This window comes from Mobula birostris, chromosome 13 (assembly GCF_030028105.1).
Source record: "Mobula birostris isolate sMobBir1 chromosome 13, sMobBir1.hap1, whole genome shotgun sequence".
NCBI lineage: Eukaryota > Metazoa > Chordata > Chondrichthyes > Myliobatiformes > Myliobatidae > Mobula > Mobula birostris.
The window spans coordinates 6152287-6176591 of NC_092382.1; the positions used below are offsets into that span (position 1 = coordinate 6152287).

The window sequence follows — 24305 nt, forward strand, 5'->3', positions numbered from 1 at the left end:
TCCGCTATTGGCTGGAAGCAATGATTGACATCACTTCGGACCAATGGGAACAGCGCATCGCGTGACTCCTCTGTTGACAGCGGTGGGGGAGGGGCTGGTCACGTGATCAGTAGCCCGGCCGTTAAACCGACCAAGCTCGAGCTCACCAGCGCGCGGGGCACAAAAGGCCCCGGATGATCGGTTGAGGTGAGAAGGGATCTCCGGGTTGGGGGTCTCACCGGGCGGCGTTTTCAACACCGACTTCGGGTAGTTGCTGTGACTCCGGACTCCGTGACCCGCAATCCCGGGACAGTCCTGCTCTCTTCCCTCTCTCTCAGCCCCACCATCCGTACACGGGCCCCGGGGAGCTTCCGGCTGATGAGGGAATGGGAACCGATGGGTCTCTCAGACAGAGCTGAGCTCCAGCTGTCTAAATGCAAGGATCGGGAACTCGGAGAAAGGGAACAAAATCTTTTACATCAGCTGTTGTGAAAATCACCTTTGTTCTGCCTCCAGTCACAAACAAGAGAAAATCTGCAGATGCTGGAAATCCGAGCAACACACACAAATTGCTGGAGGAACTCAGCATTAGTACTCTTTTCCATAGATGCTGCCTGGCCTGCTGAGTTCCTCCAGCATTTTGTGTCTGTTGCTGGTTCTACCTCCTCTTGTTCTGGACTTTTCTACCCGTGAGAACATGTTTTGTCCCACTCTCTCTGGGTACATAATGATATCAAACACCTTTGCCCTGGGCAACAAGTAGCTTTCACATCACAAATGTGCCAGACTCCAATGAGACAGACTACTGCCCTTCCCTTCATATTCATTGGCATTGCCATCACTGAGTTCACCACCGTCAGTCACCTGGGGGAGGGTTCAGGGGAAATATTTATGTACAATACAGAAACTGGTGTTACCTGTGTGTATTGTGGTGATGCAAAAGTTGCTGGAGAATTTACAAGTGGGAAGAAGTGGAGTGATATTTGGAAATCTGACTTTTTTAAGCGTCATTTAGCAAGCAAACCACGTTTCCTGTTACAGGCCTGCAACATAGGTTGTGTGAGAGTGCAGGTGAACTCCATCAAACCCAGAGGAGATCAAAGTTCTTACTGACAGTGATATGCCAGCTGTTAAAATAAATACCTCTCTATATAAAATTCACTGTGCACATGTTGTCACTGGGTAAAAAGAAATGTACAGTACAAGATTTATGTGCACACTGGTCATTACAAATTAGAGAGGACATTGGTGAGAAGGTGGGGAGACCCCCAGTGTCTCTGATGCTCTCACCGACAAGATGTACATCCAGCTGCAGCTTGTAACCCTGCACTTTACGGAGTTGGAACTTGAAATGGGTGAATTCTGGATCATCCAGGAGTTGGAGGGGGTGATAGATATGACATGAAGAGAGGTGAGGTACACCCGAGTGCGGGACACAGGAAACTGGGTGAGAGTCAGGAAGGGGAATGAGGTGAAATCGCTATCGCAGAGTAATCTTGTGTCCATCCCACACAACAACAGGTGGATCCACTTTAGAAACTGTTGGGGGGATTACCTGGCAGAGGAAAGTCAAAGGGGTGATAGGGGATTCGTTAATGAGGGGAACAGAACAAGAGGGGACTAAGCTTGCTAGTGCTAGTGCGGGGAGAGAGGGTGATGTGGTTAAAATAAGTTGTAGGGGGAATGGGAGCTAGAATGACAGAACAGATAGTGGAGAGGGTGAATTGAATTGAATTGACTTTATTACATGCATCCTTCATATACATGAAGAGTAGAAATCTTTATGTTATGTCTCTAAGTGTGCAATTTGTAATTTACAGTAATTTATAATAAATAGTTTGTACATAGGACAGTCAATATAACATAGAAATGCAGTTGTATCAGCATGAATTAATCAGTCTGATGGCCTGGTGGAAGATGATGTCCCAGAGCCTGTTGGTCCTTTTGCTGTGGTACTGTTTCCTGGATGGTAGCAGCAGGAACAGTTTGTGGTTGTGCTGAATTGGGTCCCCAATATCCTTTGGGCCCTTTTCACACACCTGTCTCTGTAAATGTCCTGAATAGTAGGAAGTTCACATCTACAGATGCGCTGGGCTGTCCGCACCACTCTCTGCAGGGTCCTGCGATTAAGGGAAGTACAGTTCCCATACCAGGCAGTGATGCAGCCAGTCAGGATGCTCTCAGTTGTGTTCCTGTAGATAGTTCTTAGGATTTGGGGCCCCATTACCAAATTCTTCAACCATCTGAGGTGCAAGAGATACTGTTGTGCTTTTTTCACAACACAGCTTGTATGTACAGACCATGTGAGATCCTCGGTGATGTTTATGCCGAGGAACTTAAAGCTGTTCACCCTCTCAACCCCAGATCCACTGATGTCAATAGGGGTTAGCCGGTCTCCATTCCTCCTGTCATCCACAATCAGCTTTGTTTTTGCTATAATGAGGGAGAGTTTGTTTTCTTGACACCAGTCAGATGTTGTTCAGACCTCAGACAGAGTCAGCAATCAAATGGTTGAGCATGGTGTGATGAATGTGCTGAGCTGTGTATATCACAATGCAAGAAGCATCGTAGGAAAGCCAAATGAGCTCAGGACAGGGAATTATGATACTGTAGCCATTATTGGGACATGGTTGCACCTAACAGTCTGAGGGATTTAGAGGAACAAATTTGTAGAGAGATGGTAGACCACGCCAAGAAACAAAGGTTGATTCAGTAAGTGATGTTAACTTTCCCTATTTTGACTGGGACTCCCATACTGTAAAAGGACTAGATGGGGTAGAGTTTGTCAAATGTGCCCTTAATCAGTTCATAGAATTCCCAACGTAGAAGTGTGCAATAAGCTGTTAGGAAATGATCCAGGGCTGGTGCCAGAAAGTAGTGATCATAATTCCATGAGATTCAAAGTAAATATGGAAAAAGAGAGATCTGGACCATGGGTTGAGATTCTAAATTGGAGAAAGGTCAATTTTGATGGTATCATAAAGGATATGACAGGTGTGGTTTGGGGCAAGCTGTTTTCTGGCAAAGGAGTATTTGTAAGTGGGAGGCCTTCAGAAGTGAAATTTTGAAGGTGTCTAGTTTGTATGTGCCTGCCAAAATAAAAGTTGAAAGGTAACTGGTGCAGGGAACTTTGGTTTTCAAGAGATATTGAGGCCCTGGACATTTTGTTCCTCAAAATGCCTCACACTGTTGGGTGCTACCAAGACTCAATAACGACTGCAATATCATAATTCCACCCCCGTGCTCTTCTGACTTTTTTTTTAAGTCGTCTTCTGTTGGTTTCTAAAAGCTTCCCAATAGCTTTTGCTCTTTTGTTTGCCTTCTCTTTGGCTTCTCATTTCAGCCATGGTTGTGTCCTCCTGCCTTTCCAATGCTCCCACTTCTTTGGGATGTATCGATCACTCAGCTCTGGAATTGCTCCCAGAAACTACAGCCATTGTTGCTCTGTTGTCACTCCTACCTTTTCCCTTCCAAACAAGTTTGGCCAGCTGCTCTGTCATAGAAACATGGGGATGTTCAGTGCAGAAACAGGCTATTTGGCCCATCTAGTCAATGCTGAAAAAACATTTAAGGTCTCTACTGCAACTACCTGCACTGGGACTTTCGCCTTCAGACCCCTACCATCCAGGCTCCCATCCAAATTTCTTCTAAATAGTGAAACCAAGCTCATATTCTTCACTTGTGCTGGCATCTCATTCCACACTCTCATGACCATTTCAGGAAAGAGCTTTTCCAAATGTTCCTGTAAAATTTTCACCTTCCCCATTTACCCATGACCTCTGGTTGTCATTCCACCCAACCTCAGTGGAAAAAGCTGCTTGCATTTACCCTATCTATACTGTCATAATTTTGTATACAGTATTTCTGGCAAATCCCCACAGCAATGTATAATTTCCTTGTTTATGTTTAGAGCCTTTTTTAGATATATATGATGATGAGGGGCATTGATCATGTGGATAGCCAGAAGCTCTTCCCAGGGCTGAAATGGCTAACACGAGGGGGCATAGTTTTAAGGTGCTTGGAAACAGATACCGAGGGGATGTCAGGGGTAAGTTTTTTACACAGAGAGTGGTGGGTGCGTGGAATGCACTGCCGGTTATTGTGTGAGAGTGTTTCAGTTACTGTGGGGCCAGGAACCCATGCAGCTCAGTGGGAACAGGGAATAATACCAATGGAGAGAGGCAAACTGAGTCAGGTCACAGATTGGAGATGGCAGAAATGCCCCATTCTTATAGAGACAGGAAGAGCATCAGAGAGTTTGATGATCATTCCAGATACCAGCACTGTACCCAGTTAGAAAATGATTTCTCTCTCTAACTTGGGTTGAACCTCACTGTAACAGAGTGATGCCAGATCACACCTTGACAGCTCAAGTGATCTCATCTGAAAGGTTGTCCTACACCCATTGATGGATTTTGTAAATCTTTTTACAGGTTAAACACGACAAGGAATTTGTCTACGGGGATCTAGAACACAACACATCAGTTTTGCTGTCTCTGTCGAGGTATTTAATATTTGATATCACTCAATCATCCTTCCCGCTCAGACTGTGGGGAGGTATTCACTCGATCATCGGACCGACTGGCATGCCCGTAATTTTAAACGGGATCCAATTAATCTGCTCAGACAGTGGGAGTGGATTCATGCGGTCATCTCAACTGAAGGTACATCAGCAAGTTCACACTGGGACAAGGCCATTCACCGTTTCTTGGTGTGACAAGGGATTCAGTCAGTCATCCCACCTGTGGACACACCAGTCAGTTCACATTGGGCAGAGGATAGTCATTTGCTCAGTTTGTGGGGAAATTTCACTTGGTTATCTGACCAAGTTCACACTGGAGAGAGGCCGTTCACCTGCTCGGTGTGTGCAAAGGGATTCACTCAGTCACCCACATACAAGCACACTGGTCAGTTCACACTGGGGAGTGGCCATTCACCTGCTCGTACTGTGGGAAGGGATTCACTTAGTCATCCACCCTAATGTCTCACCAGCGAGTTCACACCGGGGAATGGTCATTCACCTGCTTGGACTGCGAGAAGGGATTCACTTGCTCATCTAAACTGAAGGTACATCAGCGAGTTCACACTGGGGAGAGGCCGTTCACCTGCTCAGACTGTGGGAAGGGATTCACTCAGTCATCTGAACTGAAGGTACATCAGAGAGTTCACACTGGAGAGAGGCCGTTCACCTGCACAGACTGTGGGAAGGGATTCACTCAGTCATTTAAACTAAAGGTACATCAGCGAGTTCACAGTGGAGAGAGGCCATTCACCTGCTCAGACTGTGGGAAGGGATTCACTCAGTCAGCCCACCTACAAGCCCACAGGTCAGTTCACACTGGGGAGAGGCCGTTTACCTGCTCGTACTGTGCAGAGGGATTCACATTGTCATCTCAGCTATTGAGACACCAGTCAGTTCACACCAGGGAGTGGCCATTCAACTGCTCAGTCTGTGGGAAGGGATTCACTCGGTCATCCCACCTACTGAGACACCAGTCAATTCACACTGGGGAGCGGCCATTCACCTGCTCAGACTGTGGGAAGGGATTCACTTGCTCATCTCAACTGAAGGTACATCAGCGAGTTCACACAGGGGAGAGGCCGTTCACCTGCTCAGTCTGTGGGAAGGGATTCACTCAGTCATCTGAACTGAATATACATCAAGGAGTTCACACTGTGGAGAGGCCGTTTACCTGCTCAGACTGTGGGAAGGGATTCACACGGTCATCTGAACTGAAGGTACATCAGAGAGTTCACACTGGGGAGTGGCCATTCACCTGTTCAGACTGTGGGAAGGGATTCACTCGATCATCCCACTTACAAACACACCAGCGAGTTCACACTGGAGAAAGGCCGTTTACCTGCTCAGTCTGTGGGAAGAGATTCAGTCAGTCATACAACCTACAGAGTCACCAACGAGTTCACACTGGGGAGCGGCCGTTCATCTGCTCAGAATGTGGGAAGGGATTCACTCGGTCATCCCACCTACAAGCACACCAGCGAGTTCATTCTGGGGAGAGGCCGTTCACCTGCTGAAGCCTGAGTTATACCTCTGCATAGGTTCTACAGTGTAGCCTACCCATGCAAGTGGCCTATGCCATTGTGAGCATTTCTACTTATGCATTCGTGTGTCTTCGTCGCTCTGCCAAAATGCTAGTTGGCTTTGGGCTTTCTATCCCACTGTTTTGAATTGACTCGTGTTGAGCTGGAAATGATGGCGACTGCTGAGTATATCTTGTTGGAGTCGGAGCTAATAGACGTTGAACAGAAGTTACTTTTATTGAATTTACTGCAACGCGGAGTTTTTCCATTGTGCATTCCACGACGTCCAAACCGGTTTGTCAAAATTTCTTTCCACGAATTTGATGCCATTTGCAAGTCTTCATAGTCTGCCGACAAAGCGTGGTACAAATGTACATATTTTCTGACTTCCTCACTTAACCTCTCCTCGATTAGGTCCATTTTCCAACGTCGAAGCAACAGGAAATGCACTGCTACCAAGCGGACCGATCACAGATCCTGCAGTCTGCATCGCCGTGACACGTAGTTACATTTTTGGGAAGGTGCATGTTAGGCTACGGCGTATGTTACGGCCCAGCATGCCACGTCAAGTATGCGTCTACGCGGAGCCTGCGACGTAGCTTCGAAGGAGAAGTACAATTCAGGCTTCAGTATGTTGGAAGGGATTGACTTGGACATCTCAACTACAGAGACACCAGCGAGTTCACACTGGGTAGAGGCTGATCGCTTGCTCAGACTTTGGGAAAAGATTCTCTCAGCAAAATCAACTTAATATACATCTTTGAGTTCACACTGGAGAGAGGCCGTTCACCTGATGTGAATGTGGGAAGCGATTCACGCAGTCATCTAACCTTATGTAACTCTCGCTTCGGCTAGCAGCTTAATATAGGGGTTCATAGCCCCCCAGCCCGGCCAAACTTAAGAAATCTTGTTTGGGTGGAGGCTGTGTGATGTGTCCCCTGTTACAAATCAGTACTGTACCCTGAAATAAGAAACAGTCCACAATATGTGATAAAACGATTGAACTTTATAATTGTGACTTTGACTATGTGGTTAGTGAAGTAAACAAAAAAAAAGGAAAAACAGTCCACTCTCTCCATTCGCATCTTCTCATCTGTTCCCAGCAAAAAACCATGAAAATCTCTCTTCCAGACTTACAAGGAAGAATGTTTCTGTCATTGGATAGCCCCTCCCCTGAAAACCCTGTTATCTCTAGTTGTAACCTAAACATTTCCCTTTTTGTGTTTGCTCTGTTCATGACATCCTCGTTAGATATTCATTTTGTCCATAATATTCTTTGCATCATATCGGACATGCGATTAGGAAAGAGGAGTCGGAATGCACGGTAATTATGGGAAAGATTGAAGGGAAGAAAGCAAGAGGAAGACAAATGATGATGGAGACAGCAGCCAGAGAACTGGAAATGAATACCAATGAATTGATCCACTTGACCCGAAACAGGAGTGTGTGGGCCATGGCAGTCAAAGCTCAAACCGGGCACGGCACCTGATGATGATGATAATGAACCTAAACATTGCTGCTACAGACAAACCTCAGCAGTGAAACATTACAGAGAGGCCATTACGTTAGCAGTGAAACCTTACAGCATGTTACACTTCTGACACACTACGGGGTTCACACTGGGAAGAAAGTTTCAGTAAGCTGCATGCCAGATGTTGCTGAATGCAATTTCGAGAGTGACTGTCGGTGCTGAACTCTGCAATTATTGCTGCTGCTCACCACACCCAGTTCTGCACCCTGGTCACTGGGCATGGGAGGAGTTTCTTCTACATACTCACCTTTAATGGTACTAGTTCTGTGACAAATAAATCAGTTCTATCTTAAACACCGTCTCCAGTACTTAGTGAATTTATAACACACCTAGTGTACAGTAGAGAGTCAACTCAGGCCGGCTGGACCCTGCCAGTGATCCTGTTCCACGACAGTCCTTTCAAATCCTCCCCTGTTGTTCACCCCTGGTTTTCCCTGTGGATGAGTTCCAAATAGTCACCACTCTGTGGGTGAAGAGGTTTCCGTTGAATTTTCTGCGGTCTGAAAAAGTCGAGCTGACTGCAGTTCTTTCTGAGATGTTCTTCACCCCTCAAATCTCTGGGCTGAGGAAGAATGATATTGGGAGTTAACCTCCTTATTCAGGGCTCATTTCCACATTGTGGGTCATTTCCCCTGCTTCTAAACGGTTGTTAGAAAACACCACTGTCCTCTAAAGACTGAAAACAGAATGGGAAACCATTAGTTGGATGTTCAACGGAGCAGGGTCAGAAACCAGAGTCGGGTCCGCACAGGACAGAGTTTGGGGCTCTGGACGATGGTTGGGGTAAGAATGTATGATGAGGAGGGAATCAGCAGTGGGGCGTGGCAACAAATGATATTAGAGTAGCAACATTTGGAAGCTGATTGACAGGGAAAATAATTCAGTTGTCAGACTGATGACACAAACAAAACCTGTGGTGAGGTGCCCCATTGGTCAGGGAACATGTGTGTGTGTTTGGAATGGTTATAGCTATTGAGGAAGTTGTTCCTGCTTGTTTATCCTGTAATATTATATCTGGTTGGTTATTATGGATTGTCCTATCTGAAAAAATGTATTGCTTTTCATATAATTTGTAATATTTTAACTGTAAAACTGGATCAGGCTTGAATTTATGGTGCCTTTATGAAGTGATCGAGGGCATTCATGAGTTTGTATTTTAAAGCAAGATTTTTGTGAATGATATTTGCCACTCGATTGTAACTTTGTCAGTAATCAGATTGAGTTAAACTGCTGCAGGATCCTGGAATGTGTTGGATTGTGTCTTGTTCCTTTTGGCATTTTCTGCATTTATTGCCTTGTTTGTTTGTATTTTATGTATTTTTGATTTTTGAATTCTTTTTATTAACCACCTTGTCCTGTATTTCTGCAAGGAACCCCTCTGTTTCTAGGAAGAGGTCTCCAAAACTCAGTCAGGTGCTCGATGCTTCCTTGTCACCTCCTCTGCTCAGATCGTTGGGATGTCTCCCATGGAGGGTCATACTCATTCCACTGGTTAATGTTTTCATCCATAGTGATGATTCGTTTTTCTGTTTTGGCCTCTCATTTATGTTTTCTGGTCTGTATTTCTTATCACTATTGCAGATATACACACATGGAGTGCTGAACCCTGTTCAGTTTTGATGAAAATATATACTTAGAAGTTTTATCTGACTGTTATCTGATTTTTTTTTTCATGTATGTTATTTCTCTTCCTCCTTCTGTCCAAGATAGTGTTAATCTAAGTGGGTCTGAGTGTATGTACTCTTTTTTAAAGTTTTCTAAATTTCTTAGTTACCTTTGTAGATTTTACTGATTGAAATGTCACCAAGACATTTTTTTATTTTAAAAACGTCAGTGTCGGTATTGATGAAAGTGTTTATTGCCTTTGTTGTATTTGCTAACTATTGTGCTCTGTTTGGCAGGTTTTTTTTTAACCCTTGAACTAAATTTTGTCAAAGGTTTTCCTTATTTCACACTACTTTCTATTGTTTTTGACTGTTGATATTCCAGATACGTGGGTATCAAGATTCCCGATGAAGGGTCTTCACCTGAAATGTTGATTCCCATCCATAGATGCTGCCTGACACGCTGAGCTCCTCCAGCACTTTGTGTGTATTTCTCTAGATTTCTAGCATCTGCAGGTCCTCTTGTTCCCAGATACTTATATATTTGTTGAAAGAACAAGCTAGTAGTGGGGTTGTGTGGCTCTGTTGCTAAAAAAATTAAATAAGATCATTAGAAAGAGGTGGCATAGGGTTGGAAGCTGTAGAATCTCTGTGGGTAGAATTAAGGAAGAGCAAATGTAAAAAAAAATCCCTGATGGGAATTGTATAGAGACCTCCAAACAGCAGTAAGTCTGTGGTCCACAAATGACAATGGGAGATAGAAAATGCGTGCCAAAAGGGCAATCTTACAATCGTCATGGGGGATTGTCATGCAGATGATTCAGAAAATTAGGATGGTGTTGGTCTCAAGAGGAGGAATTCCTAGAATGCCTACAGGATGCTTTTTTAGAACAGCTCGTGGTTTAGCCCACTTGGGGATCAGCTCTTCTGGATTGAGTGTTGTAATGAACTGGAATTAATTAGGTCACTAAATTCAAAGAACACTTAGGGGCAAGTGATCTGAATATGATCACATTCACCCTGACATTAGAGAAGCAGAAGCTAAAGTCAGATGTGGAATAATTCGAGAGGCATGAGAGAAAAAAAATGGTCAAAATTGGTTTGAAAAGAACACAGGCAGGGATGAAAACAGAGCAGCAATGGCTGGAATTTCTGGAAGCAATTCGGAAGGCAGAGAGTGAACACGTCACAAAGAGGAAGTAGTATTCTGAAGGTAAGGGGACAAAACCGTGGCTGATAAGAGAAACCAAAGACAACATAAAAACCAAAGAGAGGGCATAGAGCGAAGTTAGAGGATTGGGAAGTGTTTAAAAACCAACACAATGCAGTTAAAGTACTTAAGAAGGAAAAGATGGAACACATAGGTGAGCTAGCCAGTAATATTAAAGAGGATACCAATTTTTTCTTCAGGCACATATAGTGTAAAAGAGAGGCGGAAGTGGATATCAAACCACTGGAAAATGATGCTGGAGAGGGAGTAATGGGGTGGGGGTGCAAGGTGATGGCAGATGAACTGAATAAGTATTGTATATCACTCTTATCTGTCGAAGACACTGGCAGGAATATGGAATTCCCAGATGTCAGTGGTCAGAATGTATAAAGTTACGTTACTCGGGAGAAGGTTCTTGGGAAACAGAGATGGTCTGAAGATAAATAGGTCACCTGCACCAGATGGTGCTCACCCCAGAGATCTGAAAGAGGTGGCTGAAGAGATGTGGAGGCATTAGCATTGATCTTTCGAGAATCGTTAAGGAAATTATATCCTAAGAAGTTTTTTTTCCTTCACTTCACCCCCCTCCCAGTTTCACCTATCACCTACCACTTCTTCCACCCCTTTCACCCCCACACTTCTTCCTCTGACGTCTCATCTTTTTCCTCCCAGTCCTGATGAAGGGTCTCGGCCCAAAATGTCGACTGTTTACTATTTCCCATATGTGCTGCCCAGCCTCCCGGGTTCCTCCAGTACTTGTTGTATGTGTTGCTTGGATTTCCAGCATCCACAGATTTTCTCCTGTTTTTGATAAAAGCAAAAGTGGGGTCATATAATATAGCAAGAAAACAGTGGGAAGTTAGAGAATTGGAAAGCTTTTGTATAACAAACAGGAGACCACTGGGAAAAAAAAAGTCACTCTGGGGAGACAAGATGAAAAATTGAGTTAAGTGAGCCAATAATATCAAGTATCAAAAGTTTTTCAGATATATAAACAGTAAAAGAGAGGCAAGAGTTGATATTGTACTGCTGGAAGATGATGCTGCGAGTTAGTAACAGAGCAAAGAAATAGCAGCAGAATGTAATAGTATTTTGTGTCAATCTTCACTGTGTAAGACACTGGCAGTATAAGACCATAAGACATAGGAGCAGAATTAGGCCATTCAGCCCCATCGAGTCTGCTCCGCCGTTCTATCATGGCTGATCCCGGTTCTCACTCAACCCCCTGCACCTGCCTCCTCGCCATATGCCCTGACTGATCCGCAAACTATTAGCTTCTGCCTTAAATGTACCCACAGACTTGGCCCCCACCGCCGTCTGTGTCAGAGAATTCCACAGATTCACTGCTCTCTGACTAAATAAAATCCCCCTGAACTACTTGTATAGGTAAGCATATGATGTATGAAAATTGGCACGGCAGAGAAATGGTTAACAATTACGAATCTGTGGGTCTGTTATGTTGTTGGGCGGATTGACCCTTGATACTAGATAAGGGGAGAACAATATATGTGACTCTGGTCTACCGATCATATGCCTCAGAGCAAGCTGAAAGTGCTGATTTGTGTAAAAGTAATTAATCACTTTGTCTCCAAAGAATGTTTTTTTTAACATTGTTTGTTTGTAAGATTAATAGGATGTATTGTCCCTGAAGGAGGCAACGGCCGATTGTTGCCTGTCACCCGACCATCGACTGGAGGGGGGGGGGGGCGATACAGGTATAAAGGTGGGAGAGTCCGTTCTTGGGCCGACCACTCGCCTGGGCCCCAGCTTCGGGCTGAGCAGCCGAACCGGCGCCAAGGACCTCCACCCCAGCCAGTCCACGGTCGATCGCCTGCCTCAGGGACCACGCAGGCGTTGCTAAGTATACTCGGAGGTGTAGACTACCAGGGGTTGCTTAAGTTAGCCCTACCTGTTTGTGGTGTAGGTATGTATAATAAAAAGCATTTCTCACAACTCTCTATTTCCTTCTCTGTATTAACAATGAAGCGAGTACTCGGAGGAACTACTGAGTCTGGGTTCATTTGTTCATGCGAAACCAAATAGTCGCAGCATCCACCCGTCACGGTTATTCTTATTGGGTATCAGTTCTGTGAAACAATTGGCAGCGTGGCAGCAGGATACGTGGATTGCCGAAAATGTTTCGCTGGAACAAAGAGGTTTCCCCGGAACAATATCGCATACCTGGCAATGAACACGCTGGTAAAATCTGCAGAGCCGGAGTGTCGAGGTCCGAAATGAAGATCTGGGATCCGCCAACCACCAATACGAGCCTTCGTGGATGATCTGACCATCACTACGGAGCCAGTGCCCGGTGCTGTGTGGATTCTGAAGGGGCTGGAAAGGGTGATGAGGTGGGCAAGGATGTCCTTTAAGCCTGTAAAATCAGGATCTGTAGTGCTGGAGAAGGGGGAGAGCACAGGAGAAATTTCTCTATTGAGGACATTCCAACCCCTACCATCACAGAGAATCCTGTTAAAAGTCTTGGGAGGAGGTTTGATGCAACACTCAGAGACAAGGCAGCAATAAGAAATACCTGTGGGGAGTTTGAACAATGGCTGCAAGAGGTTGACAGGACTGGCCTTCCAGGGCGGATTAAGACATGGATTTACCAGCACGGTATACGACCCAGAATCCTCTGGCCACTGCTTCTCTGAGTTTCCAATTCCCACTGTTGCTGAATTAGAGAGGGCAGTCAGCCGGTTCCTGCGAAGATGGCTGGGTTTACCAAGGAACATCAGCAGCATCGCTCTGTACAGGAGTAACTGCAAACCAAGGCTCCTCCTGAAATCCATCGAGGAGGAGTTCAAGGTTTTGTGAGCAAGAGAGGTGCTGCAGTTTCGGGAATCTTCAGATCCACAGGTTGCCGGAGCAAGAGTGGTGGTGAGAACTGGAAGAGAGTGGAGAACGGAAGCTGCGGTGGAAGAAGCTGAGGCGCGACTGTGTCACAAAGTGCTGGTGGGGGCAGTCGCCAAGGGAAGAGTTGGACTCGGAGGCCTTGAAGTCCCCCAGTTTGACAAAGTACAAGGGAAAGAGTGACGAGAACTGGTCCAGAATGAAGTAAGGGCAGCTGTGGAGGAGGAGAGGACCAGCAGAGCGGTGGCAATGAAACAACAAGGAGCCTGGACCAAATGGGAGCGGGTGATCGAGCGAAAGATCACGTGGAATGATCTCTGGAAGGTGGGTTCACACCGCATCAGGTTCCTTATCCAGGCTGTTTCTGCCGTCCTTCCTAGCCTGTCCAACCTGCACTGCTGGGGCCCTGCAGAACGACCAGCTTGCCCCCTCTGTGAGAAGACCGGTACGCTAGAGCACATTCTGAGCTGCTGCCCCAGAGCTCTTGCCGATGGCCGTTATCGGTGGCGGCATGACCAGGTTCTCCGGACAATTGCGGAGACAATCTGCAGCACCCTTAACATCTGCCGGAAAACAAGTCTGGTCAAGAATACCATCTGCTTTGTCAAAGAGGGGGAAAGACCAACAGAACACCAGAAAGCAACCGGGTTGCTCTTCACTGCGCAGGACTGGAGCTAAAAGCAGACCTGGGAAAACAGCTGCAGTTTCCTCCCCACATCACAGAGATTACACTGCGGCCCGACACTGTGTTGTGGTCCGACTCATTGAAGCACGTCCCTATGCTGGGGCTAACCGTGCCGCGGGAAGAACGCATGGAGGGGGTCTACGAGCAGAAAAGAGCCAAGTATGAAGATCTGAAGAACAACTTGCAGAGAAGAGGCTGGAGAGCAGGAGTGCTGGCCCGTGGAGGTCGGGTATCGTGGCTTTGCAGGCCAGTCGCTCTGCAAAGTACACACTGCACTTGGAGTCACGGGAGAGAGAAGAAGGAGAGCCATTTCTACCACCATAGATGCGGCAGAGAAAGCGTCAAGATGGCTCTGGATAAAGAGGGCAGATCCGTGGGTAGCTGCTAGGACACAGGCCGGGGTCTGATCAACCCCGGCTGGGTCACCTGGGCGAGAGTGTATGATGTTGAAAGACCTGAAACACCTGACGACCCCAGGTAACGTCACTGATGATGTGTCCCAGCTTAGCATCAGTCAGATGTTTCTGTAAGAAGAAGGTGGACAGATAATACTGATGGTTTTGGTGTACTTGCTAACACCCTTGCTGAGCTGGGACCTCCCATAAGCTGGGATGATCGCCTAGATAATACTGGCAAGAAACTGCGAAGTAAGATGGCTAGACTGTTGCGAGAAATAAATTTTCCATCAAAACAAGGTTCTCATACCGATGGCTATTGGCTGCTGGCCACAGCCTTGTGCCAACAGTTGGAAAGGACCCGTGAGGTGGAACAAGAAAGAGATACGTCGAGGGATGAAGGAATGCTGTGAAGGAGAGGTGCTCAGTCATGATTGAGGTGGTGAGGACCAGTCAGAATAGGGCACAGGAAGCTGAGGAGAAGGGAATTAAGATGACATGTAGACTAGTGCAAATTAAACATCAGGAGGCGCTCACCGCCAGAATTATACCCCCGATGCCATGAAGATAAGATCAATGTTGTTATCCAAGGGAGATCCAGATACTTGGGATGGGGATATATGGTATGATGATAATGGGTCCTTTGGTGAGGGGGAAACTGCTTTTCCCTCAGAACCATTGCAGGCTCGGCCTGCTGTGATGAATTCTCAAAAGACTGTACCTGGGCAGCCGGGAGTACAGACTCTCGAGTATAATGATAAGGAGCTATCTGAGATGGCTGTCCGTTTTAAGCAAAGGTCTGGGGAGTCGCTAGCGGAATGGTTACTCCGCTTGTGGGATGATAGAGGTGCTGGTATAACCTTTCACAGGTACAGTGGGACTGGGAGACTGCCGCTGAAGGCATTCACCGCTGAAGACAACAGGCCCTGGTCAATAGGATGTCTGGGGACTGGGACGCACAGTGGCGGCAGGGTCGAGATCCCGACCAAGAGGAATTCACCGGAGGGATGTACACGAGATTGGTGCGGTCAGCCGCCCCATCCATTCGGGCTGTGGCTCTTGCATTGTTGGGGCCCTCAGTTCAGGAGGATGTGGAGGACGTGACTAGTGCTTCGGCGAACCTTTCGGACTGCAGGTGGTTAAACCCCGAGTCCGTTCGACACGGCTAACGAATATTGGAGGGGAAGGTACTAACGGTACCAATGGGACTAGGAAACCCGCCCTGACGCGCAGGGGAGATGTTCGCTACTCTTTTGAAAGCAGGCGTCGGTAAGGAGAAGATTGACGAGGTGCCGACTAGTGTGTTGTATGCTATGTATCGTGAGCACATGGAAGCTGGGAAGACGCCGGTGGACCCTCCTGCTCCTCCTGCCTTCTCAGTACCCATCGTCAGCTGGATTGCAGGACGTAATGAAAAAGGCCATACAGGAGGAGACCGGGAAATGGCGGCCTCCTAAACCCTCCCGGACCTAGTGGGATGACCGGGTTCCCCCGACATATGAGATCCATTCGATGTGGACCCGAGGGCACCGTAGGCGTTATATACCATTATGTCCATTGGGCTAAGGGAAATAATCAACGGACTGTTGCTCTGGTCGATACTGGGGCAGAACATACTGTGATCCCGGGAGACCCCAACAAGTGGAGGGGACCCGAGTATAATATTGAAGTGATGGGGGGGCGGGGGTGCCCTTACTAGGGCCCAGGAAGTAACGGTACGAGTAACGATTGACAAAAACGTCCCCCCGTTCTGTGTCTGTCCTAATTGCTGTAACCACCGAGCGTATCTTCGGAATGAATGCGTTACGGGGAGTGCAATTGAAGACATCGTTAGGAACCTTTAGTTTTGGGATCCGGAGCATGCGAGTGGTAGTCGGAAGGGCAAAGTGGGAGCCCCTGTTTATCCCTCCACCGACGCAGATAGTGTCGGTTCCACAATACCGGATCCCAGGAGGTCACAAGGAAATGACTGAAACTATTGCCTCCTTGAAGCAAGCTGGGGTTATTCGACCCGCCACGTCCCCGTACAATAGCCCGGTCTGGCTGATAAAGAAGCCAGACAGGTCCTGGCAAATGACTGTTGACTATCGACAATTGAATCGATACTCTTCCCCGTTGAGTTCTGCTGTGCCCGACATAGTGACGCTGGTGGATGATATTCCGGATGATGCAGATGGTCGATGGTATGTTGTTATTGATCTGGCCAGCGCCTTCTGTTCGATTCCCTTGGAGGAGGAATCACAGGAGCAGTTGGCTTTCACCTGGAACGGTCGGCAATATCCCTTCACTCGTTTGCCACAGGGACCTGTCCATAGTCCGACCTCATGCCGCGGGATAGTGGCAGGTGATCTGGAGACCTGCGCACTGCCCCCTAACGTCGGAGTTCACCACTACATCGATGATGTCATGTTACAGGGACCGGACGGGGAGGGTGTCGCAGAGGCGCTGCCGTCCCTGTTACAGTGTGTGCGAGAGAGGGGATGGGCTGTGAATGAAGATAAGGTGCAAGGTCCCAGTCAATCCCTGACGTTTCTGGGGATCCACTGGCATGCTGGGGAGAGGATTATACCGGAAAAGGTACGAAATAAAATACAAACCACAGCTACTCCCGCTAATAAGCAAGAAGCTCGGCGCTTTATGTGGTTATTGGTATATTGGAGAAGACATATTCCCGAATTGACTCTCCTACTGAAACCACTGTACGCGGTCACTCGTAAGAAGAGCAAACTCACATGGGGAGATGAGCAAAAGGAGGCATTCGAGCAGTCCAAAATGGCAGCTGAACGGGCTCATTCCCCTTTCACCTCGGGTCCCGGGGGCCCCGTATGAATTACGGGTGTCTGTTCATGATAACGTGGCCGTGTAGAGTCTGTGGCAGCTGCAGAATGGGAGGAGGGTGCCCCTCGGGTTCTGATCACGCACTATGCCGGAGGCTGCCGGACGATATACCCCGTTAGAACGACAGCTCCTGGCTTGTTATTGGGCCCTGGTGGAAATGGAGTCCATCACGGGATCAGACTCCACGGTGTTGCGACCTGATTTGCCTATTATGTCCTGGGTGCTCGCCCCAGATACAAAGGTGAGGCAGGGGCGTGCACAGCAGTCATCCATATCGAATTGGAAATGGTATATACAGGACCGGGCCGCTAAAGTATCCGAAGGAGTCAGCCGTCTTCAGGAACAAGTAGCCAGATGACCTATGACAGCGGGAACCGAGGAAGAGAAGGCGGCTCCCCCTCTCGAACCCTCCCCCATTCGATGGGGCCCGCCGTACGAGGAATTGACATCGGGTGAAAAGGCTGGTGCCTGGTTTACGGACGGCTGGAACCGTTGGGTGTGAGAGGGCCAACCGTGGAAGGCCGCTGCCCTGCGACCCTCGGACGATTCTCAGTTAATACAAGAAGGAGAGGACGGATCCAGTCAGCTGCCGGAACTTGTGGCGGTTACCCTGCCCTCTTCCCTCCCCACCAAGGAAATTAGAATATATACCGACTCGTTGGCGGTGGCTAATGGAATGGCTGTCTGTATGGTGAGCTGGCAGATGCACCAGTGGGCAGTTCATAATAAACCTATCTGGGGCAAGGAATATTGGCAGCAGGTATGACAAGAGGTGCGGAGGCGCGATATTTATGTGTATCATGTGAATGCCCACCAGGAGGACATTACGACGCTCCACAATAGTCACGTAGACGGCTTGGCTGCGGTATCTGCTATTACAGTGCCTCTGGTTAGATGGGCCCACGAACAGTCCGGCCGTCCCGCGGAGAAGGGGACGTGAGAGAGGGACGAGACCATGGGATATCTTTGACGGTGGATGACTGTCGGACTACTGTGTCGGAGTGTCCGATTTGTCAGCAAGTCAAGTCTCGCTCTGTCTCGCGTGGACCTTTTGGCCATATTAAGAGAGGCTCCGTACCCGGCGAAAGTATGGCAGATTGATTACATTGGACTCCTGCCCCCACATAAGAATGATAAATATGTCTTGACAAAGGTGGACACTTATTCTGGATTCCTGTTGGCCAGACCCTTTCCTAGTACCAGTCAGGAGTCCACTATTCCGGGGTGGAATACCTGTTGTTACATTATGGCACATCCGAGGAAATACAGTCAGATAATGGATCCCACTTTACAGGGCAACAGATCCAGGATTGGGAGAAAGAGCAAGGTATTTATTGGGTCTACCATATATTTAATTACCCCCAAGCAGCTGGCTTGATTGAACGATTTAATGGACTTCTGAAGCAGCAGATTCAATTGATGACCCCCACCCACACTATGAAGGGGCAATGTATGTGTTGACAATGGTGAACATTCATTCTGGATTCCTGTTGGCCAGACCCTTTTCCAGTGCCAGTCAGCAGTCCACTATTCATGTTCATGCCATCAGGTTGGGGAGGGGGTACTCAGCCGGAATATAAGGTGCTGATCCTGGACCCTGAGGGTAGCCTCATCTTAGCACAAGAGGAAGTGATGGGTTGACAGGTCGGAACAGGAATGGGAATCAGAATGAAAATGTTTGGACAGCGGGAAGTTCCGCTCGGAGCGGATAGTTCAGAGATTAATTTATTATTAAAGCGGTATCCATGAACATCACCACGAAACAAAGAAAGAACATGAAAGTCGTTCAGAGAGAAAAATCAAACTCCCACCTCACCCCCTACATCAAAAAGAACGGCATCCCGATCATCAACCCCCAAAACCCACCCCTCCCGCACAAAAGGGAACAATAACATCGACCCCCGCCCCCACCAATAAAAACAACCCGACCCCGCACAACTGCGGAGGGTCTGGTGTCACCAGTGTCGAGGCGGCCGCATCGGGAGCAGCGGACACAACGGGCGACCCCGGAAGATTCACAGGTGAAGTGTCGCCTCACCTGGAAGGATGTTTGGACAACGGAGAGAGTTCGGCCGTCCGGCCCTTTCACTGTGACACCCCGAACTCCACATCAAATCCGTCCAAACCAATCTGGGTGAACTTTAATGACCAATAAATATAATTCCTCTCAGCGATCAGCTGTCTGAGTGATCCCCTGACTCTGAGAGGAAGGGGTGTCTCTGGTCCACATTGTCAGGGTGTTGAGTTTACCAGGAGACAGAGACTGCAGGGACGAGAGGTTTTCTGTTGACTAATACACTGTGTGTGGACCCCGCTGGCAATTCTGGTGTTGTGACCCGAATCGAGACAAACACCAGGCTGCCCACTCCACCAACAACACGGCACAGCCGGACACATAACAGGGGACTTTACATCTCACAACACTGGATTCAGTGATGAAACCCGTGATTAATGTTGTTGTCCCACCGAAATCATCAGAAACGTCCATTCAGGTGTTTCTAAATACGAGCGCTCCCCCACAGGTGACGTCACACAGGTGCACGCACACGCCTGATGTCACACATGGGTTCCCGACACCAGGATCTGCCCTCACGGTGTCTTACGTCACCCACGCGCTGGTGAGCTCGAGCTTTATCGGTTAAACGGCTGGGCTACTAATCACGTGACCAGCCCCTCCCCCATCGTTGTCAACAGAGGATTCAGGAGCTGCGCTATAACCATTGGTGCGAAGCGATGTCAATCACTGGTTACAACCAATAGCCGAGGCGGACAAGGCGAGTGGGTGTTACCCCGCTGAATCCGTCGCCCGATCAAGTGACGACTCATCAGAGCGGAACAAATCCCAAAGTAAATGTCCGCTTTCTGATTTATTTCCATTTCCCTCCGAGGGAAGTTGGGGCGTTTGTGAAGCGTCTCCTGCGGCCGGAGTCTGATGTGTCGCTGAGAGGTAGGAGGAGACCGCTCGGCCCGTCGGTTTGATGCCGGTTCCCCGGGGAGGGAGAGGATGAAGACGGTGAGAGAGGGGGCGGACAGGATGTTTGTCCCGGTGGGGACAGGAGGGGCTCATCTGTGGAAATGTCTGAGCCCACGGTGGTGGCGATTCACCACATTGGGGGGCAAACACCGGCAGACTGTTGCCCTGCAAGCGGGGCCAATGGTCCGGGCAAAGTGACAATTATTTGTGTTTTGTTGAGACTGTACCGGGAATATGGTGTAAAATCCCGCTCCCCACACTAACACGGGTTATATATGTTGTGTTCTTTAATACACACCGTGGGTTTCTAATAAAGAACCATATTCTGGAAAAAACTTATCAACACTTTACTTATCAACAACCACAAGTATCTTGCAAAGCCATGTTTTCTGGATCTTTCTATCATTCCTGCGCATGCTCAGAACTCTCTGCAATCACGTTCCTACACGTCATATCACCAGATCTTCCTTTCCTTAAAAAGAAAAACAATTAGCAACATTGACCAGAGCAAATGCATAATTTAACATGTCTCCATCATTTTCTCTGGGGGTCTGCAAACACCAGTAGATCTTCTAAGTAGTTCACACAGTTTCTTGTGTTTTGTTGTCATTTCCATGTTTTGTCCAGTCTGAAACTGAAACTATGAAGTTGGCTCTTTATTGAAGTCTTTGCGATGCCTTCTTAACACTGCTCCTTCCTCTGTTTGGACCATGTATCATCTGGGTTGTACTTCGTCAAGTACTGTAGCTTTCTGTGTCCATGTGTTCATTTTGTCTTGTATCCTTACTTCATCTTCTTGGTGAAGTTCAGGGAATGGCGGAGAACATCTGTCAAAGTATGTTTTCTTGTTTGGTTTCTGTTCATCTTTCCATCTTTTCACTTGTTCACCTCCCTCTGTTCTCAGGAGGCTCTCATTTTTTGGCAGATTGGATCTCAAACGGCATCCCATCAAGAGCTGAGCAGGTGAACATTGACTTTCAAGCAGAGTACTACAATAGGCTAACAAAGCTTTATAAAAATCACCTCCACTATATTTTGCTTTGTGCATCAGTTTCCTGATAATTCCTACCAAATTCTCAACTAATCCATTGGACTGAGGGAAAAATGGTCTGGATGTTGTATGAACAAAGCCCCATTCATGAGCAAAATGTCTCATGCATTCACCATTGAATTGTGGACCATTGTCTGTGAAAACTTCATCAGGTACACCATATCTGGAAAAAAAAACTGATTTCATGCATGTAATTACATTCTCTGTTGTTGTTCTGCTTAAACCTTCACACACTTCAGGATACAATGAGTAGTAATCTGTCATTAATAGATAATCTTTGTCGTCAGATACAAAAAAGATCAACACCTATCTTCTGATAAGGTCTCTAAGGACTAGGACGTGGATGCAGTGGCTCCTTAGGGTTGCTGGGTCGGTATTTAAGGCATATTTGACAAGAAGACACCAATTCTGCAATTTCTTGATTCATCCTGGGCCAAAACATCACTTCTCGCACCCCCCCCCCTTACATTTTTCAATACCTCTGACGCCTTTATGAATTTTCCCAATCATTTCTTTTCCGAGACTCTTAGGAATCACGATTCTGCTACCTTTGTACAATGTCCCGTCGACAACAGAAAGTTCTGTTCTGTGGTTCCAATATTCTTGTACTTCTGAGGTACAGTCATGCTTATTATCTGGCCATCCATCCATCGCCACTTGTATTACCTGACTGACAATTTTGTCCTTCTCTGTCGCAAGACGCAGCATTTCCAACTATACAGGAACAACAGGTACAGTCTCTATGATCACACCAACAAATGCCTGAACATCAACAGCGTCCCTGTGACTGCCTTTTGTTGTTGGATCCACAGCTCTGGAAAGTGTGTCAGCCGTGTACATAAATTTTCCAGGTGTGTATGACACATTCAACACATACCTTTGCAATTTGGTCATCATTCGCTGAATTCGCAAAGGACAGTCGCTTAAAGGTTTGTGAAACAAGCTTATGATCAGTTTCAACATCATTAGATTGCCCTGACACAAACTGATGAAATCTCTCACAAGCAAACATAATGCTGAGCAATTCTTTTTCAATTTGGGTATACCTTGTTTCTGGATCAGATAATGAATGAGATGCAAATGCCACTGGTAGCCATTCCTTATCATGTTTCTGGAGTAACACTGCCCCTAAACCTGCTTGAGATGCATCACACGAAATTTTGATGGCTATCTCAGCATCACAGCATTTCAACACAGGTTCCTTAGTGAGCACTTTCTTGAGATTTTGCCATGCCTTCTCCTGTTCATGATTCCAGCTCCATTTGTTTTTCCTTTTCCGTTACCTGTTTCAATGGAGCAAGCTGTTCCAAAAGATTGGGTATGAATTTTCCCATGTAGTTGACCATTCCCATAAACCTTTGAAAATCCTTTTTACATTGCGGACTTGGCATGTTCTCAATAGCAGAAACCTTCAATGGATCAGGACGCACACCCGCATTGCTGATGATATCACACACAAAGGTAAGTTCAGTCACTCCTAGCTGACATTTGTCTTTATTCAACTTTAGGTTTGCCTTGCGTGTTGCCTCTAAGACTTGTCTGAGCCTGCCGTCATGCTCTTGTTTAGATGATCCGCAAACAATAATATCGTCCTTGGAAGTATCTATGCCCTCAATGTGCTCATATAGCATGTAAATAGTTTTATGGTACACTTCAGGAACTGATGCAATTCCAAATGGAAACCTAAGAAAATGGTATCTGGCAAAAGCAGTGCTCTCAATCTATCTCTAGAATCCCTAAGGGTTATCCTTCTTTTCTGCGAGGGCAATGTCATGCCTTCTTTTAGCCATCCTGATTTATTTGATATGTATTCTCTTGCATTTCTTGTACTCCATAAGAATCTACCTGCCTATCCCTGTTAATGCAACTCCATTTTGTGCCTCACCAGGGTCTCAATATCTCCTGAAATCCAAAAGATACAGTTTCCATCTTTACCTTTTATTCTGACAAGCACATACCACTTTGTACTTTCAAAATTTCGCTTTGAAGGCCTCCCACTTACCAAGCACACCTTTGCCATAAAGCAGTCTGTCCCAGTCCACAGTTGCCAGATCCTTGTGTCATAATTCCATTGTTGTTCCGTGCAGTGAACACATCCACCTTTCCTACACTGCTGTTTGTATTAAAATACACAGGACTGAGCATACTCACTGCACCATGCTCAACTTTTTCATTCCTGACTTTGTCTGACTTTGAACAACATCTGTCTTCACAACCCCTCCACTACCTGTTCTGTTATTCATGCTTCCATTCCCCCTGAAACTTTAGTTTAACTCCCTCTACCCCCACCTCCCACTATACAGTTCCATCACCCCTTTGTGCTTCATCTCCCAGGTCAATAAAAAGAAGGTGCATTCCAGGAACAGGCAGATAGGAACAAATAGAAATAGAGGAATTTCAAGTGAACACTTATGAAAGAAATAAAAGAAGGCATGAGGTTGCCCAGGCAGACATGGTGAAGGAGAATCCTCAGAGATTCTGCCAATATTTTAAGAGCAAAAAGATTGCAAGGGAAAAAAATAATCCTCTGGAAGATCAGAATGGTAATCCATATGAGGAGACAAAATATATGGGGAGATTTTAAATCCTATCTTTGCATCTGTATTTACTCGGGAGATGGTTACAAGGTCTATGGAAGTGAGGCAAAGCAGCATCAACTTCATGGACCCTGTACAGATTACAGAGATGGAAGAGTTCATTGTCTTAAGGCAAATTAGCGTGGATAAACCCCCAGGGCCTGACAAGTTGTTCCCTGGGACTCTGCGGAAGACAAGTGCAGAAATTGTCGGGGCACATGCAGAGATTCTTAAATCATCCTTAGTGACAGGTGAGGTACTGGAGGATTGGAGGACAGCCAATGTTCTTCCGCTGTTCCAGAAAGGCTCTAAAAATAAACTAAGAAATTGTACGTTGGTGAACTTGACATCAGAGGTGGGAAAAGTTACTGGAGGGTTATGTGCAGGAACCGGATATATAAATATTTGGACAGATGTTGACTGATGAAGGATAGGCAGCATGGCTTTGTGCATGCTAGGTCATGTCTCACCAAAGTCTCTCGAGGAAGTTATCAGGAAAGTGGATGAAGGCAAGGCAGTGGATGTTGTCCACATGGACTTTAGTAAGGCACTTGACAAAGTCTCATA

At 46.9% G+C, this 24305-nt stretch overlaps 2 protein-coding genes across 2 annotated transcripts in view; one reads left to right on the forward strand and one right to left on the reverse strand.

Annotated features, from left to right (window-relative positions):
• Nucleotides 1–24305, reverse strand: part of LOC140208281 (uncharacterized) — a 200077-nt gene that overhangs the window by 29042 nt on the left and 146730 nt on the right. The gene's annotated exons all lie outside the window — the stretch shown is intronic.
• LOC140208293 (uncharacterized) lies at nt 145–9346 on the forward strand. Its single transcript, XM_072276877.1, has 2 exons — nt 145–186; nt 4413–9346. Exon 2 carries the CDS (start codon nt 4960–4962, stop codon nt 6013–6015), a length of 1056 nt encoding a protein of 351 aa, XP_072132978.1. The 5' UTR covers nt 145–186; nt 4413–4959; the 3' UTR covers nt 6016–9346.